The 19441-nt window shown below is 38.3% G+C and overlaps 2 protein-coding genes across 6 annotated transcripts in view; both read left to right on the top strand.

The window, feature by feature from the left end:
- tacc2 (transforming, acidic coiled-coil containing protein 2) overlaps positions 1 to 1947 on the top strand; it is a 49012-nt gene extending 47065 nt beyond the window's left edge. For all 5 annotated transcript variants that reach the window (XM_053621334.1, XM_053621333.1, XM_053621332.1 and 2 more), the window contains 3 exons: positions 442 to 548; positions 736 to 856; positions 1009 to 1947. In XM_053621334.1, the coding sequence (XP_053477309.1) occupies positions 442 to 548; positions 736 to 856; positions 1009 to 1074 (294 nt within the window). In that variant the 3' untranslated portion in view covers positions 1075 to 1947. The remainder of the gene's footprint in view (positions 1 to 441; positions 549 to 735; positions 857 to 1008) is intronic.
- Positions 1948 to 2233: 286 nt separating this feature from the next.
- On the top strand, positions 2234 to 4668 carry ly6pge (lymphocyte antigen 6 family member pge). The gene is made up of 3 exons (XM_053620180.1): positions 2234 to 2300; positions 3879 to 3995; positions 4361 to 4668. The coding sequence occupies exons 1-3, from the start codon at positions 2234 to 2236 to the stop codon at positions 4555 to 4557; spliced, it is 381 nt and encodes a 126-aa protein (XP_053476155.1). The 3' UTR covers positions 4558 to 4668.
- Positions 4669 to 19441: the final 14773 nt, after the last annotated feature.

The following is a 19441-nucleotide window of genomic DNA, read 5'->3' as shown; positions in this document are numbered from 1 at the left end:
CATCATGACAGACATCACTTAACAGATATTTAACAGAATGTCTAAAATAAATTGAATTCAATATTAAAGACTTACTAAATTAACTGCCGTCAGAGCCCAGAGGAATTAGAAAATAAAAATGCTCACACATGTGAGTGAACTCCCACAAGGGCACAAGAGGACAGAAAATGTATTTCTTCTAAGTGCTGTGCATCAGCATTTTATTTATACCACTGAAATATTGTGAAATCAGATCATACTGTATATCATTACATACATGGCACCGCACTGGGCAGGGCAGACAGTGCAGCTCTGATATATCACATAACCACACTTCTAAATAATGTGTTTGTTCTTACTCAACTCATTTTTTTCAATTATGCTCCTGCTAACACCCAACATGCTAAGACCATAATCTCGTGTGAGCTTTAATGGTTTGAAAAAATTCTATTTTCATTATAGAATGAGGATGTACTGAAGAAATGTGCACAGGAGTATCTGTCTCGAGTGCGCAAAGAGGAGCAGCGCTACCAGGCCCTGAAAATTCATGCCGAGGAGAAACTGGATAAGTAAGTGCGCTGCAGTGAGAAGTTCTAAATGCTTTATTGCAGCATTATTTTGATTTGTCTTGTCTACTGCTGCCTAATGCATGCACCTAATGGCTGTTAGTGAGTAAATGAGTTCTGTGGAAATAAAATCTGAATGTAATGTGCAGTGGCAGTGCCTGACTATTGTGCGCTTTGTGGCATCCTGCAGGGCGAATGCAGAAATTGCTCAAGTGCGTGCCAAATCTAAGCAGGAGCAAGCAGCGTACCAGGCCAGTCTGAGGAAAGAACAGATGAAGGTGGATTCCCTGGAGCGTACACTAGATCAGAAGGTTTGTCTTCACTGCCATAAATGTCTACCCAGCGTTTTTAATAAGACAAATACACAGTGTCATATTAGCATACACTTAACTAATTCATTGCAACATAAATTAAAATATGAAGTAATTATTTGACACAATATGTTTGATTTTTTTTTTCACAGAACAAAGAGATCGAAGAATTGACCAAGATCTGTGATGAGCTGATTGCTAAAATGGGGAAGAGCTAGCTGACTGTCACATGGTCCTTGTCCACATAGGACAATATATGAACTGAAAGAGAGTTGTAAAAAACCATTGTCCTATTGACTGCTGGACAGAACCACAGACTGTCCCCAAAATCTTAAACACTACTGACACTCCTCAAGAAATGGGGCCCCTGTTGACGAGGAGGACACTCTGGTCACTCTATCATACCACTGTAACTACTTACCGAGCATTTTGATGTTTTGATGTACACCAATTTACCTGTAATAGGGGTCTTGTGGCTATGTTCGAGATGTATTCCCCATCAGTACAGAAATTTTATGAGAGTGTGTGTACGTCTGAAAGAGAGAGAGAATGAGAGAGCGAGAAAGAGAGAGAGTGAGGATGAGTTTAACTGCTACGATGCCATGACAGCCACTGATGGAGCTGACTGTTAAGTTAATTTCTGTGGTAACCTCTTTGAACTTGAAATCACAAGTGAGAAGAAAGACATGTCTATATATATATAATTATGAAACGATTATAAATATGCATGTGTTAATTTCATTTGTTTTTGTGAATATGAGCTGAATATAGCATAGGAACACGAATGCAGGTTTTGATATGGTTTAATCAGCTTCCTCATGTATCTTTGTAGATACTCCCTAGTTTTGTTGCCTCTTAGCAAAACCGATGTGCAATTGTATTTTTTTGAATTTCATTTTAATATGTTAGTAAGCATTTTAATATGTTAATAACGTCCTCTGTCTCTGGTACTAAAATAGCTCAATTCATTTGAATAGGATTGTCTCAGTCCTGCTCTGGTTGATGTGACACAGTAGATGTTCCCTTAAAAAGGAGCTCTACTTGGCTACACAGCACCTGCTTACAAAGTGCAATAAAAGAAGGCAATAAACTCTGCTGCCTCTTTGTTTGATCCTACACAAGCCACTCTACACTCGAGTTAAAACAATGAAATGCTATAACATATTGCCCTGAGAATGAAAACAGCCTATATGTACTTGTTATGCATGTATTAATGGTTTGAGCATTTGAGTGGCTTGGATCATTTTGGCACCTTTTACTTGAGCTTATTTGGGCACCCATTTGGAAAAGAAAAACAAACTCTCAGTTCATCACAGTACTACAAAACTACGCTCAACTGACTGCTGAGTATGATGGGAAAGTGAAAGATTTAAAATCATGGCTCACTATTTGGGTGAGACTTGTCTCAGCAGACAAGCTGGTAATCTGGCTCTGCTCAGTACTGGTGAGGTATTAGCTCTCTGTCTTAGACTTCAAGGTTTAGATGAGAACAACCTGCTTATCAATCTGGTTGGACCAAGAGCAACATGAGTGCTGTCCAATGCTACCTGTTGTTTGGTGTTTTCCTTCTACTCTGCTGTGTTCACAGTAAGTATCTCTCTTCCTGTTCTGTACTCTTTCCATTTCTCCACCACATTTATTTTATCCTTAAAGGAACACCAAAGCGAGCACTTCTATCTCATAATCTTTTCTGTCTAGACCTCCATCTGTTGTTTTCCCCTCATGTGTACTGTCAGTTTTACGTCTAGCCAGCTTCCTTGATAAAGTCCATTAAGTGCCTCTCATAGAATGTTACTCTGTTTGATAAGATTGTCTTTTGTTCCTGTTTTCTTCATTTGGACAAAGTGTTAATGGACTAATGGCAAGAGACAAACCACTCCTTTAAAAAGAATGAGACCAAAGTGAGTTGCAAAAAAGCTCAGTGCTGTCTGGCTAATGCAAAAAACAAACAAACAAACACATTTTATTGATTGCTCCAATGGAGAACGTATTTATCTAGTTCAGAGATGTTAAATCAATTTGCAGTGCATGGTGCGATAACTGTCAGTTTTACCAGCTGCCATGAGGATATTGATTCTCTCAATCTTAGATTTATAACAGATTTATGTAATCAAGGAAAGGTTTTTCAGGTTTTGTTTGTGTTCAAGTAGTTAAGGTGACTGACTTGTGTGCAGTAAGTGCTTTAATTTGATTTAAGCGTCAAGGGTGATAACGATTCATGAAGAGGCCTTGGCAGTATTCAGGTGATTAAGGTTGGTTCTCTGAGTAAATTTCCTTTTAGCTCTTCTTCCAATATGAATCCATTCCCACTGGAGGCTCTAACACTGTGCAATGTGGACCCCATGTATAGCATATTAACATTGTCTTTGGGGAAATTTGTTACATTTCCTGGGCAATGATAACTATGAGCTGAACTATGGGCAGTTGTTTTTTTAAACTACAGCTATATGATGGTTGATTACTGGAGGATATATCATTAATAAAGCTGGTGGGAGCAAAAAAGATCACATTTAATTTGAAAAAGATTTCTATTCGTTTGGAAACTTGCTACCTGAATGATAATTCAGCAGGATTAGAGTTTGCTGTAGGCCTTACTCCTGCAATATTGATGACATCTCTTCAAGGTTTGGATAACCTTTGGGGATTGCATATAGATGAGATGAACAGGAAAGTGAGTGTGGGTTGTCTTAGATTACAGTTACGATGGGTTGTGTGTGTCTGCACCTTATGCCTTGGATTTCAAATAGTGCTTGTGTGGGAAAACACATCTGGGATTTAAGTTGTTAGTGAATACATTTCTATGATGTTTACTAATGGTTGTCTTAATAAATTACTATAGTTGCTGTGATGGTTAAGCAAGCACTACTACTACTACTAATAAATAATAATAGTGCTCAGTGTAATTCTTTTCCCACCTATTGAATTTTAGATCAATTCTAGACTTAGTCCTTAAGTAAGGATAAGAAAGGGATGCATAGTAGATTAATAAAGCATGCAATGCGTGTCTTGTCTGTCTGATTAGGTGAGGCACTGCACTGTTACACCTGCATTGGGTCGACAGATGAGGACTGCAATCGCCAGGGATCCAAATCGTGTCCAATTTACTCAGACGCATGTGCTATTATTAAAGGAGATGGCAGTAAGTTTTACACTTGATTTTAAATGTGATTGATTTCTTGTTAAGTGTGCAAACAGTATTGTCATCTTTTAGAGAGGCAGATGTTTAATTTGTCTCAGTTAACACTGGAGAAGATTTTGAAAAGATGCACTGTGTGTGTGTGTGTGTGTGTGTGTGTGTGTGTGTGTGAGAGAGAGAGAGAGAGAGTGTGAGTGAGAGAGAGAGAGGTGGCTGCTCTATCCACTAAACCACATTAAAACATAAGTAATTATCCTCATTTGTAAGTTGCTTTGGAGAAAAGCGTCTGCTAAATGAATAAATGTACATGTAAATTGTATTGCTTATATTTTGACACTGAATTTATCTGTTCTAATCTTTTCTAACAGGCGGTGTGCTGAAGTCATGTTCCTACAAATCCTTCTGCAGTCAAGCTAACAGCAAAGGTGACAGAGTTGCAGGGGTGAAGGTTCACTGCTGCTACTCAGATGACTGTAACGTGATGGGACATGGCACCCGACTCAGCAGAGGGTTTAGCTATCTCTTAGTCCTTCTGCCACTGTTTTGGCATCTATTGTCAAGCTAAAATTGCCAGCACGAGCTTAAATGTGCTTCGTACAGGGGAAGTCACATAATGAATGCAATAGCCATTGAGTGTAATAATGTCTCTGGTCATGCCTATTAAACAGAATAATAATACCACACAAATGGACTCTTCATGCAGACTCGATATTTATATTTATATTTAGTTGTTTTATATAAAATAGTAAAACAACACAGTCATTTTTTTCCAACAACAACAACAAAAAAAATGCTCTATTGAATTAGAGACACATGGTGCTACAGAATATGTTTAATTCAAATGCTAATTAGGCAACGGTAAACAAGTAAATAAATAAAGTAATAAAATAAAAGTATAAATAAATCAAATCTTTGAAGATCAGAAAATCTTTGAAGACTCAGGATAATATACTCTATATAATACACATTAAATTGTCCACTGGCAAAGCAACCAATAAATTGATTCTTTGGAAGTTAAAGAGATCAAATCCCAGCATTTCCAAGCTACCACTGTCTGACCCTCTGCTTTGATCCCAGTTTCCTAGCTGCCATATTTAAAGGAAAGAATTTCTTTGTACCATGCATTTGTATGTATAAAGGCGGCTGTTTTCTTTTTTCAGCACATCCCTTCTGTATATATAGCATTTAGCAAGAGAGTGGGGTATTTAAAACATTGATGTTTTGCCACTAAAATATTCTTTATGTGTCTCACTGTACACCTATTTTAGGGTTTTTGCTTCCATGTTCTTACATGTTTCACTGTTTGCAGATATGCTCTAGATATCAATCTTATGCAAATCTGATTTTGCTTTGAGGTTTCAATGAATGCGTGAGTTGTTGAAGATATTTAAGTAAAGGCACAAACATTAAAGAAGATCTATTATTCTTTAAGGTAGACCTACTCATTAGATTCCGGCATTAACACAACAGACTTTCACAACAGTCTCATTTTGCTTCTGAGTGTTATTTATGGCATTAACACTAGGGGTCAGTATAAATTCACAAATGTTGTGGTTATTGTGTAGTGATAGCGTGACCATTTACAGGATCTGCTGCTACTCTGTAAAGGAACAGCCATTATTCTGAACTTTCAAATGGCAGGTCTTAGCTGGGTAGTTTAACACATGTTCCAATAACAGCAGTAAAAATATCAATGGTATTATTATATCAATGGTATCATTAGCACAGCATTGACGGTCACAGGCTGTACAGTAGCCGTGACTATTATTCAGTGTATTTTGTGGAGCTTGAAATTAGGGCAGTATACAACCATGTGTAAAACAGGTATTTTGCTTTGTTTTTGAGGCATGCAAGCTTCTTAGATACCTCTTTAAACAGTAGACTACATGCAGTATACTCTCTAGTGCTATTAAACAGAGCATGGCTCACTTTTCATAATAAAATACATTAGAATTTGATACATTAATCTGCAATATAAAACAATACTTATTTTTAAATGTTAAGAATTATGTAAGAAAAAAAACGCTATTGTACAAAATAAAAGTGGTTCTACAAAATGATCAAACACAAATATGTTCTGGGTAAGGGTCATGAACTGGTGGATCAACCTAAGCACTCGAAAAAGACTGGAGCAGAACCGATCGAAGGAAAAAAAAAACTGGCCATAGTTCAGTAACTCTTCAGTTTTTTGTTTTTGATGACCTATTACGGCTTCTGTAGCAGATACTCAGCTGAGGCCTGTTGCCGTGAAATGTGTGCATATATGTAAATATTTTACCTGTAGACAACTCACTGATCTAATTAGTAAAGGGACAACTTGGATAAGTTGATAAGGAAAAGAGGATGTTTAAAGTCAGTTGTATTAGTTGATCAGAATGGTAGAAGGATGCATTTATTCAAAAAAGTGCAAAAGTTCAAAACAGACCTGTCCAGAGTCCATAGCACTAGTTAAAAGTGGTAACATGAAGCACTAATAAAAAAACAAACAGAATTAAAAAATTCAGAAATGAATTCAAATTGATGTGTCTTCTTAATACATAGCTAATAACTAATCATTAATAGTTAAGAATTAAATGGTTACTGTTGTCAACATTTAATCAGGTTAGTTGCTTAACTGGTCCTTTGTGCAAGGAATTTTATGCAGCTGGTCCTTCAGAAATTTTAGTTGAATACCTGTACTGTTTTTACATACCTGTACTGTAATACCTGTTCTTAAAGATCCTCACATGGGTAGTTTGCCCCAGGCCATACACCGATTATCAGGTGGCTATTCAAGCTCTAGTTTTTACAAAATGCAATATTTATCAAGCTGGTATTAGGTGTCACTACATCATTAGTAATTGCCCATCTACAACACTGACATGAAATAGAGGCACATTTAAAAAAAAAAATATATATATATTTTTTCCCCAATAAACATTTTTATATGCTTTCTGCCCCTGAAAGAAAAAGACTCATTCCTTTGGTCAGGGCTCTGACATAATTTTTTTTCGTGGCATTTCTCCTCCTTAAGCCCGTATTCCTCTACTCTTCCCTGCGGTGAGCCTTGCGGCTCTCTCCTTTGACAGGCAGGTGTGATAGTGTGAGTAGACTGCCCTGGAGGGGGATAGAGACTGACCCCAAACTGTGACGCTCCAGGACAAAGAGTCTGAGTGCTCTGCTTGCCAATGTCAGAGCTCATCAGCTTTATTTGCAGCTCACATGCATTAAGACATGAGGACATGGTGCATGACTACTGGGTGTTTTCACTAAAGAAGTTTAACTTCAAAGACAAATGTACACTTCATTATTAGAGGATATTAGGTCACAGGATTGTTGTATACTTGAGTAAAAGTAGTAATACCATTCTAGAAAATAACTGAAGTAAAAGTTAAAAGAAACCCGGAAGAACAATAATTAATTATGGACCATTTTAGCCCTTAATATCTGGCAAAGTTATACTTATTTCAGCTGTACTTGTGTGTGTGTTTTTTTTTTTTTTTAGTTTATCCCTGTTCTTTTAATTGGCACAAAGAAGATGACGCATAATTAGACTTGAGACTGAGGGCACAGTGGCTTAGTGGTTAGAATGTTTGCCTCATACCTCTGGGGTTGGGGGTTCTGCCTCCAAGTCCTGCCTCCAGCCTGTGTGCGTGGAGTTTGCCTGCTCTCCCTGAGCTTTGCGGGTTTCCTCTGGTTTCCTCCCCCAGTTCAAAGATGTGCATTGTATGTTGATTGGCATTTCCAAATAGTCTGTACAGTGTGTGTGCCCAGTGATGGAATGGTACCCTGTCTGGGGTGCCCCCTGCCTTGTGTCCCGAGTTCCCTACGATAGGCTCCAGGCTCCCTGTGTAGGGTAAGCTGTATGGAAAATGTAGAGAAAATTGACTGATATAAACTATTCATTTCATTTGTCTGTCTGGAGATGGCTATCAAGTAAAAATGCATTATTATTAGGAATATCGTGTTTTATTCATCCTTCGGTTAGCTGATGGTAATACAGTTTTGTTATAATAATTGGGTGCAGATTCAAAACATACTGAGTGTGTGCTTCAGACATGATTTTTAAATATTTTTGGTTATGGTCCTGCAGCAGTTCAACAATGTTATACTGTACATAACATTAACTAAATAGGGGAAATTTTGAATTAGCTGACTGATTCTAAATGAATTTTTGCTCAATGAGACTGAAGTTAACAACTACTGTATTGCCTTAGCACATCTCAGTCCACTGTAGTTGTAGTAGTAGCTAACAATAGCCAGCTTATTTATTAAAGTGCCCCTATTATGCTTTTTCAGATATTACCGTTCATGTAGTTTGTTATAGAGCTGTTTGTGATTGTACAAAATCTGCAAAGTTTCAAAAATCAAAGCACACGACAAATAAAGTTATTGTTTCCCAAAAGAAAGAACCAATTTTGAACACCTGAAATGAGTCATCAGAAATTCCAAACTTACTTCCTGCACAAACTTACATAGGTTTGTAACAAAAAAACCCACCTCTGGTCTTCATTGGCTGCTCGCGAACAACATATATTTTGACCCGCCTTTGTTGTTGCGCTAGTATCCGAAGCACGAGCTGTGAAGGCAGGGAAAGGTTGCGAGGAGCAGCACTTCATTTGCATTTAAAAAGACATACATGAAAACAGCGTGTTTTTAGTCCCACCTAAAAAGGGGCATTTACAGCATGGTATAATAAATGATCCGTGGGGTATTTTGTGCTGAAACGTCAAAGACACATTCTGGGGACACCTGAGACTTATATTACATCTTGTAAAAAGGGGCATAATAGGTCCTCTTAAAGCAAGCCAGCAAGCAAACAAACAAACAACATTGATCCACAATGCCTTAACCAGTGATGTAAAGTTTAAGCATATTTTGTCATCTTTGAAATCTAACTGGACGGTGATTGGAGGGCTAAGAAGTAAAAATATTCCTACATACATAACAATGTATTGCATTGTTATTATACACCACAAGGTGCACAGTGTCTTACTTGGAGACTTCTTTTTGACCGGAGTGGTAAAAACAGTGGAGGTGGAGGCCTGTCCAAATAAATTGGAAAAATTCCTGGCAGTTTTATGTGAACTATGAAGTTTACAGAAACATTTTATTATCACAAAATACAACACTGGTTCAACTTTGCAGGGGAAGTGATTTCATATAAAAATAAAAATAATGTTACCATTTGCCATGAATGCCAAGTATAAAGGTCATAATCACAGTGGCCATCACCTAGGAAGAAATTTCTCACTTGATCATCCTTAGGTATGTGCTCAGACCTAATCCTTTCCTTCCTAAGGGCATTATTACAGTAAATTATATCTTCCTTCCACAGACCTTTGAGCTGTATGCCCTTTACAGGCTAGAGACATGGCTGCAGTTATTTTGATCCTGTAAATTTTGCATATTCTTTGTTCCACGTGTGTAATCTTTGTGGTTTTAGGTCTTGCAAACGACATTTTGAAGGCACTGCACAAGAGGTGTTAATAACTTGATTTTTTTCTGTATCATTTATTTATTTATTTATTTATTTATTTAATTTTTACAAATGAATTCAAGAAAGATGTATGCATGTACAGTATGTGCTATAATTTTTTAGATTACAATTATTACTTGATTTACAATGTTTTAGGATATTAGCACAGTCGTGTAAATAACTACACATTTAAATGTGTAGTGTGCTGTGCAAGTGGCATTTGTTGATGTCTTCCAAATGAGACAGTGTTATTTTGTTGCCAAGAAAATACTGTCCAAAAAGCTATCTACCTAGCAATGGCAGTGAGCTTTGGCAAAGTGGCAAAGGAGCATTAAAATGAGCATTAAAATGAGCATTACTGCCCACTGCATTTATTTTGGTCTTAACCAAAATATGTTAATATGTTTGTGTATACACAGCAAAATCCCCAGTGTTGATTTAACACCCAGAGTGTTGAATTTACACCCAACAGTGTTTATATAAGTCCATTTGGACACAAATGAACACTCTGGGTGTTAATTCAACACTAGGGATTTTCCTGTGTAGGTTTGGGCTTCAGTAAATCGAATTTGGTTACTCATTAATTTGTGCTTCATAGTGATGGGCCATTCACAAATGAGTGGACTTTTTAAGCAGGCTCCTTTAGGTGAAGATTGGAAAAATCGACAATATCTTACAGATATTACTTTAATGCCAGTAGCTGGATTGGCAACCTAGCTGTGAATGTGTGTATGAATGTGTGCATGTGTGTGTGCATGGTGCCTTGTATTGGACTGGCATCCCATGTAGGGTGTATTCCCACTTCACTTGTGTCAATCAGAAAGAACACTAAGGTTTTATCGAACAATTTATTGCTTCTATGAAGACACAGAAAATGATCTTTTTTCATTTTATAGTTCTCTTTAATTTAATTGGTTTTGGCTGCATAGTCACAAATACTAGACCACATCTGCCCGGCTACCTAGACAGCTGTGATCCGAAAAAGTGTAGTGGGTGTGGAATGCAGCACTATATTGTAGACACCTAATGCATGTAGTATCCAGTGCTTCAAAAACTTTTTTTTCAGTGCTTATCCTAGCAACATTGAACTTAATGTACTGTATATAATATCTGGCAAGAATGCAAAAGTAAAAAATGCAGAAGAATCATGATATACATTTGATCAATGCTTTCATTTGCTGCTACATCCACTGCAGCTGCAATGTACTGGGAGTTGTGCACTGACCAGAAGCACCAATTAGGACAACGCAATAAAATGGCATGCAATCAAACAAACCAAATATCCAGATTAGAGCCATGTACTGTAGTGAGCCACATCAAATGCCCTCTGTCTCCAACAAGAGAACAAAAGTGTAAGAGGGGAGCAGAGAAAATGATACAATGGCTGTGTTTACGAGTCTGAGAGGCTGACTGGCTGGCCAGGGTCAGGCTGTGGTCATTGGTTCTGGGGTCTCAGTTACTGAGGTCTTATTGAAAAAGATTCATGAAGCAGAATTAAAGTGAACTACCTCTGAGGATGCAGAGTTTTGCAACAAGTGGAAGGGGGTAAGCACAGAGTGGAAAGAAATTGATAAGGATTAGTGAGAAGAATGAGGAGTGGTGGGGGTTTGGCAAGGATGCAAGGTGAGTTGTACATAATTAGAGTGGTCCCCCACCTCCGTTATTTTGAAATGTGACAAAATGGTCCTATGGTGCTGTTTTACTGGCAAACGTTGAAAGCACAGCAGTTTAATCCATGACCAGAATACCTTCTGCCTTCCTGTGGATTTCTTTTGCTCTCGTGCAAAATTATATGTCAATACTGCAACCCCAATTACAAAAAAGTTGGGATGCTGTGTAAAATGTAGATAAAAATAGAATGCAATGATTTGCAAATCTCATAAGCTCATATGTTATTGACAATAGAATATTGAAAACATATCAGATGTTTAAACTGAGGAAATTTACCATTTTAAGAAATAAATAAGGTCATTTTGTAAAAAAAAATTGGGAAAAGAAGTGTTACTAAAATGAAACAGCTGGAGGAACATTTAGCTAATTAGGTTAACTGGCAACAGGTCAGTAACATGATTGCGTATAATAAGTGTATCTTAGAGAGGCAGAGTCTGGATGGGATGGAATCTGAATGGAAGTAAATGTTGCTCTAAAACCTGTATATACCTTTCAGCATTGATGGTGCTTTCCAGATGTGCAAGCCTATGCCTATGTTCATTCCATAGGCACTAATGCACCCCCATACCATCAGAGATGCAGACATTTGAACTGAGGGCTGATATAAAAGCCGGACGGTCCCTCTCCTCTTTAGTCATCTTTAGTTTAGAAGACGCAGAGTCCGTGGTGTCCAAAAAGAATTTCAAATTTTGGTTCGTCTGATCACAGAACAGTTTTCAACTTTGCCTCAGTCCATTTTAAATGAGCTTTCGCCCAGAGTAGATGCCGGTGTTTCTTAATGTTCACATATAGCTTATTCTTTGTATGATGGAGCTTTAACCAGCATTTGTGGCTGGCACGGTGAACTGTGTTCATAGACATTGAGTTCTGGAGGTTCTGAGCCCATGCAGAGATTTCCATTACAGAATCAATCATGTTTTTAATTCAGTGCCAACTGAGGGCCCGAAGATCACTGGCATGCAATATTGATTTTCACCCTTGTCCCTTGCTCACAGAAATTTCTCCAATTTTCAGAATCTTTTGTTGATTTTATGTACTGTAGATGATGAGATCTTCATAGTCTTCACAATTTTACATTGAGGAACATTATTCTGAAATTGTTCCACAAATTGTAGATGCAGTTTATCGCAGGATGGTGAACTTCTGCCCATCTTTACAATTTATTTATTCTCCATGACAGTGTGAAGCCACCATTGAATCTGAGACGTTATAGTAGATGGCTGATCATCTTTAATGGACTAAGAGTGATGCGGAGTACACATTTTTTGTTTGTTTGTTTAATGTCCTGTAATTTTCCATTTCTATGCATTGATTTTTTTCTGCCGGACAAATTATAATGTGTTTGCTCTGACAACTGCTTAAGCTGTTTCTTCAGGTTTCTTCTGTATTGTTGTAGCAAATGGTAAAAATTGCAAATGCTAAGACTAAACTAAATTGGTACCTCTGCTGTATTGATTCTCAGATGGTATACTAGCAAATCCATTGATAGTATACACATAAACCTACACACACTACACATATTAACACATGTACAAAGTGTAAAAACAATACAGAAGGTATCTTTCTGGAACAACATGGTACATTGAGCAGATTCAGTTCCTACAGATACTGCATGCACAGTCCACCACAGGCTAAAAAATAATGCTGGCCAGACTGATAATGATACTATCACTGTAGTCTGTATCAATGCAGGTTTCTCCAAAGGGAGCATTAAGAACTCAGTGGTGCTTGTGAGTATGCTTTTGAATCCCAAAATGAGAACTGGGATACCCTACAGCAGAGGTCTTCAATCTTATCTGCAAAGGGCAGTTGTGGCTGCAGGTTTTCATTTCAGCCAAATAGGAGCCACAACTAATAATGATTTGAAAACTCAAGATCAAGTGATTAAGCAAATGGTGTCAGGTGTAGCTCCTGCTCAGAATGAAACCCTGCAGCCACACTGGAGATGCCTTCCTTATAGTTGGAAATTGCATATTTTTGTATGGGTACAGGAATCTCAGAGAAAACTATCTTACTATTGACTTTTGGCATTAAAATAACTATAAACATAGGTGAAATAAAATAACCTTAAGGTCAACATCAGTATTGTTTAGATTAACCTTAAACGTTGTTGCGTTCTGCTGCCATTATAGCATTAATATGATCATTTGTTATTCATAAATTCAAAAGCACTGAAACAGAAGTGACCTGCGTATGAATGATCATTAATGAAAGCCTGTTAATTTGTTTGTGCACTTTTTTTTTGTTTGTGGTAATTGTAGGCTGTAAGATTTATGGAAAGAGGGACTTCGTGGACGCATGAAGCACCAGAGCCAAGAGCAAATCACACCAGTAACTACTGTGCTCTGGGGCCGAGGTAGACTCACTCAGCCGTGCTGTGCAACTGGGATAATTAGTTTTGGAAAGGAATATCAGCCGATATAATTGAGCATTCTCCCCTAATGAAGATCCTCCATGTTGTCAGTGACAAGGCGCTAACTGACGGCAGAAGAGCGATTTGACAGCAGAGGCTGAGAAAATGTTTTATCGCACATGAAAGTGTAGAGTGTTTTGATGATCAAATCTTCTGCTGAAATCTGTCAAGAGTTCATTTTCCCCTGTGTTGCTTTCTATTGCCTTTGTTGCTTCCTGTTTCCTGTGTTGTTTTTTGGTTTGTGATTTATGTTGGTTTGTGCATTGTGGTCTGTCTGTTTCTGGATGAAAGAGAAGTCCATAGAAGGACTGCAGAGGGGATTATAAAGAGAGATAGAGAGAAATGGTAAACACAGGAGGGAATTATAAAGAGAGATAGAAGGAAAGGGTAAAAACAGGAGGGAATGGCTGGGTTAAGGTTGCTGGCTTGTTTAGTAAAGGGGGAGTTCAGGATGTGTTGAGGGTTTTTACTGAGGAACGCAAGGGTTTGAAGATGTGGAGAAAGGGGGAGAGGCAGGAGGAGGTCACTGTGAAATGAGTTTGGAGGGATAATAGGGGAGCAAATTGGTTTTGACAAGTTTGGGGAGGTGGAAGTAATGCACTTTTTTTAAAAATAAAAAAGGAGCAAATGCAGGAATACTATGAGATAACAGAAGGGACCGGTAGGGAGGGGGTGATTATAGTCCCAGAGCCCTGGAGCACAGCCCTGGTGTGAATGTAGCTCATAGTTAGAGTACCCCTTATCACATCCTCACCTGTACATATTGTCATGGCAAGGAGCCATGTAATAGAAGAGGCTCAGCTGTGGGGTATAATTATGGGCCTGCCGGTGACTGTTCAGTAGAGGAAATCTGCTTGATGATTATTTCACATCTAAATGAGGTTTACAAGGTTTGGGCTTGCAGAAATTTAGCAAAATTAGCCTTGTCCAGTGGTTCGTTTTTGCAGATCAGGCCCAAACCTGCAGCACATCTCTCTGCTGTTTATGAGGAGCTACACCCAGCTGTCATCTCCCTCCTGTTAATAAGACAGCAATGATTATTTACTGCATGGTTCGTTGTGTTGGTGATGCAAGAAAATGGGGTTTCATGTGTTTGAAGAGAAACAGAGGATTAGAGGAGTGAAGGGAAAGCTGCAGGGGCTAAAGCAGCATTAGGCTCTTGATATTTACCACACAGAGTGAGGCCGGCTCCATGCCTTTGCCGACCCTGCTGGGGTGAGAACTGCGCTGTATGGTGGACCAGGGTGTATTGAGAAAGCCTCTGAAAAAAGAGCTGCTTACACAGTGTTATCACAGAAAGTATTTTGTGTGGAATACCTGGCAGAATGGTCCTCTGCTATTGAGCACTAATTCTTAAATAATGGTCCGTGGTAATGGAGCCCTGACGCAGCTTATTGCCATCGGATATGCAAGGGCCTTGCTTAATATGGAGTGCATGAATTAAAGTCAAGCCATTAGGCAAGAGTTCCTCATTTGAGAAATTGCTCCTTTTTCTTCATTGCTCAGCGCTGAAAAGCGAGGTAGGGGGAGGTCCAAGGAGCAGATGGCTTTGATAATGTGAAGTGAAAAATTTCCTCGAACACCCGGAAAAGGTGTTAAGATCACAGGAGTAGAGTCATCTTTATCACACTGCAACTCAGACTGGATAATACTTGCATATTTATGCCTTTCGAAGCGTGAATCCTTCCAATAGATGTCGATCAAAATTCACCAGTCATCGCCGACCTCTTAATAAACACACACTGCAGCTATTACAGTTGCTTTTTTGTTTTATGACAGATGTAGTCGCATTACTGGCTTCATTTCTGCATGTCTGTACTGTATCTCCTTCCCACTCAGCTGAACTCATGATAGCAGTGGGCTGGAAGAACATACCGAGTTTCAGACAGTGGCAGACAGCAACTGCATACAAGGATAGACTCAAGCCGTGCCTGAGTGTCATTAGTCTGTATGTGTCTAGCAGGCACTACTCTTTTTGCTGATTATTTCCCATCCAGGAACGTCTGCCATTCCACTGGCAGACCGCTTCGCCTGCATGCCCCTGCTACGTAGGCGGACATCACAATTAATTTTCCTGAGGATTCTTTGTATAAGACCCTGGGCTATCTTATTATTCATTATAAAATGAACAACAATTTGTCAAGGTTTTACTATGCTCTTGATGTTTAGGGGTTGTCTAGCAAAGCCAGTGGTATCCACAAAATTACACTGACAAAGAATGAAGCTAACTATGTGTTTACTGACTAAGATGATGCATGCGCTAATGTTTTTAAATGAATGCCTCAATATGTTGTTCTCATTAAATGATTTAATATTGTTTCATAATTCTAAATTGCATCATGAATGCTTTATAAATATAGTCTCTGAAGCAAGATATGAGGTACCTCATTTATAAAACAGCCTGATCAGATCTTAAATTCCACATATACATGCCTGCACACACACACACACACACACACACACACACACATACTCTAAATGAGGTTCCTGGTATCTAGCCTCAGAGACAGATTATTATATCAGTATATAAATACAGTGGTGCTTGAAAGTTTGTAAACTCTTTAGAATTTTATATATATATATATATATATATATATATATATATATATATATAAAGAGAACCAATTAAACAAATGGGACAAGAGTATCCTACTTGGTCATTTATTTATTGAGGAAAATGATCCAATATTACATATCTATGAGGGGCAAAAGTATGTGAACCTCTAGGATTAGCAGTTGAATTTTTGAAGGTGAAATTAGAGTCAAGTGACTTAAATCAATGGGATGACAATCAGGTGTGAGTGAGTGCCCTGTTTTATTTAAAGAACAGTGATCAATCAAAGTCTGATGTTCACAACACATGTTTGTGGAAATGTATCATGGCATGAACAAAAGAGATTTTTGAGGACCTAAGAAAAAGAATTGTTGATGCTCATCAGGCTGGAAAAGGTTACAAAACCATCTCTAAAGAGTTAGGACTTCACAAATCCACAGTCAGACACATTGTGTACAAATGTAGGAAATTCAAGACCATTGTTACCCTCCCCAGGAGCGGGCAACCAAGAAAGATCACTCCAAGAGCAAACAGTGTAATAGTCCACGCGGTCACAAAGGAGCCAGGGTAACTTCTAAACAACTAAAGGCCTCTGTTACATTGGCTAATGTTAATGTTCATGAGTCCACCATCACGAGAACACTGAACAATGGTATACATGGCAGAATTGCAAGGACAAAGCCACTGCTCTCCAAAAAGAACATTGAAGCCCCTCTGCAGTTTGCTAAAGATCATGTGGACAAGCTAGAAGGCTACTGAAAAATGTTTTGTGGATAGATGAGACTAAAATAGAAATTTTGGCTTAAAAGAGAAAGGTTTAGAGAAAGGAAAACACTACATTCCAGCATAAGAACCTTATCCTATCTGTGAAACATGGTGGTGGTAGTATCATGGTTTGGACTTGTTTTGCTGCATCTGGTCCAGGACGACTTGCTATCATTGATGGAACAATGAATTCCGAAGTATACAAGAGAATTCAAAAGGAAAATGTCAGGACATCTGTCTGTGATCTGAATCTCAAGAGAAAGTGGCTCATGTAGCAAGACAACGACCAAAAGCACACAAGTTGTTCTACCAAAGATTGGTTAAAGAAGAATAAAGTTAATGTTTTGGAATGGCCAAGTCAAAGTCTTAACCTTAATCCAAAAGAAATGTTGTGGAAAGATTCTGAAGCAAGCAGTTCATGTGAGGAAACCCAACAACATCCCGGAGTTGAAGCTGTTCTGTACTGAGGAATGGGCTAAAATTCCTCCAAGCTGATGTGCAGGACTGATCACCAATTACCGGAAATGTTTAATTGCAGTTATTGCTGCACAGGGGGGTCACACCAGATACTGCAATCAAAGGTTCCCATACTTTTGCCTCTCAAAAATATGTAATATTGGATCATTTTCCTCAATTAATAAATGAACAAGTATGATACTTTTGTCTCATTTGTTCAGTTGGGTTCTCTTTATTTGTGTGAAAGTAGATAAAGGACCTGTGTGAAAATCTGATGATGTTTTAGGTCATATTCATGCAGAAATATCAAACTATAAATGGTTCACAAACTTGAACCATTGGTGGTGCACCACTGTGTGTGTGTGTGTGTGTGTGTATATATATATATATATATATATAGACACACACACATAGTGTTTATAATGCCTCATAATTAGTATATACTGTACACACACATTACTCAGAAGGTGTGTTTTCAAAGATTGATTAGACTTATTTGCGTACAAAATTTCTTTTGCAGACACATATTCATTTTCATTCTGGAGCTGCACTTCACATGATGCTTTAACAGCAAAGTATTGTGACTAATTACTTAATCACTTGTCCACATGCACATGAATTTAAGATGATTTATAGTGACCAAAAATGATTAATAGACCACATGTAGGGAGGATTTGGGAACATTTGTAGTGCATGTGAACAGTTTATAAATTCTTCATGGAAACCTTTAAGAAACAAACAGCTTGTATGTCGAGATTTTGGATTCTTTTATGCAGGTCTTGGTATGCATTACGGGAGTGATAGCTCAGTCGTTAAAATGTTGGACTGCTGATGGGAAGGTTGTGAGTTTAAATCCCCGCACTTAACCCTCAATTGTTCAATTATATAAATGAGATAAATGTAAATCACTCTGGATAGAAGTGTCTGCCAAATGCTGGTAATGTAATGTAGGTCTTTATAAAGACATTAATCCATGTTTGTAGGTTACTTCTTTTCAGCAATATTTCATATTTTTCACCTTGCATGCTCTGGTGAGAATTTCTTGTAGTCCTTTTTCAATAATAGTGTCTGCTGTCAATGTTTCTCAAATGTGACACAGGGTAACAGGCATCTTTATGCAAATTTGTGTAAGAAAAATACTCTTTTTTTACATGATCCATTGTCAGAGACGTGGATAAAGAGAACATATTATGGTCTTATTTCCTCCCAGAGCTGAACATATTTTTCCCTGTGTTGTTTTGACAGAACAATGTAATCACCCAAGCTTCTCCCTGTTTTTCACTGTAGAAAAGAAGGTTCTTCAGGGGTGCTTAGAAGGTTAACTGGATACAAAAAAGGCCCTTAGCTTCTAAAAAGGGACCTCCCAGTAACCATTTCTGATGGGGAAGCACTCTGTTGTAGAGATCTACATGGACCTTTAAGGGCTCCACTTACATTTTCTAAATTTACTAAGTGTGTAGGATGTGATGGACAGTCTGGACACTTGGAGAGGGAGGAGATGAGGGCATGAATGCTAGATGATACAGGTTATAGTAGGCAGCAAAGGTATTAAGGGGCTGCTATATTGGTTGTTCGTGTCATGACCACCCTGAGCACCACTGGGTCTGTTTTGGATTGACAGTTCTACTGCAGTGTCACCCCATCAGGGCTGTACCCTTAGAGTGGCAGGTGCTCAAAGTTAAAAAGGGACACATGGATTTGAAAACACCAATTCCAACATAACCTGCTGAACTACAGCAACCGATATTCAGGCAGAACATAACAAACCACACCATATTATCATCCACAGAGTGCCAAATAAATCTGTCAAATCACACAAATACCTGTGTGTTTTCTTAACAATAAATTTGAATAGTTAGACAACACTGATGCCATACACAGAAAGCACCAAAGTCTAATTGAATAACTCTGACAAAAAAAGAGACTGGACAAGCTGATCAGGAAGGCATCTCTCTCTAGGAGGTCAGCACAAAAAGAATGATAGCCAAAGTAACAGCTATCATTGACAACACCTCCCACCCACTCCACAAGATTTTGCGGGCATTTGGCAGCTATTTCAACAATCATCTGCTCCACCCACAGTGCAGAAAAGAATGATACCACAGTTCCTTCATACCTGTGGCTATAAGGAT

The sequence above is a fragment of the Ictalurus furcatus genome, chromosome 3, assembly GCF_023375685.1.
Source record: "Ictalurus furcatus strain D&B chromosome 3, Billie_1.0, whole genome shotgun sequence".
NCBI classification, from domain to species: Eukaryota; Metazoa; Chordata; class Actinopteri; order Siluriformes; family Ictaluridae; genus Ictalurus; species Ictalurus furcatus.
Note: the sequence above shows the minus strand (reverse complement) of the source record. Positions and strands in the feature narration are given on the sequence as shown.

Coding starts and splice junctions, on each gene's coding strand:
- ly6pge (XM_053620180.1), top strand. CDS start 2,234: ATGGCTCACTATTTGGGTGAGACTTGTCTCAGCAGACAAGCTGGTAAT. Junction 2,301..3,878: donor TCTGGCTCTGCTCAGTACTG/GTGAGGTATTAG, acceptor CTGTCTGATTAG/GTGAGGCACTGCACTGTTAC. Junction 3,996..4,360: donor TATTATTAAAGGAGATGGCA/GTAAGTTTTACA, acceptor CTTTTCTAACAG/GCGGTGTGCTGAAGTCATGT.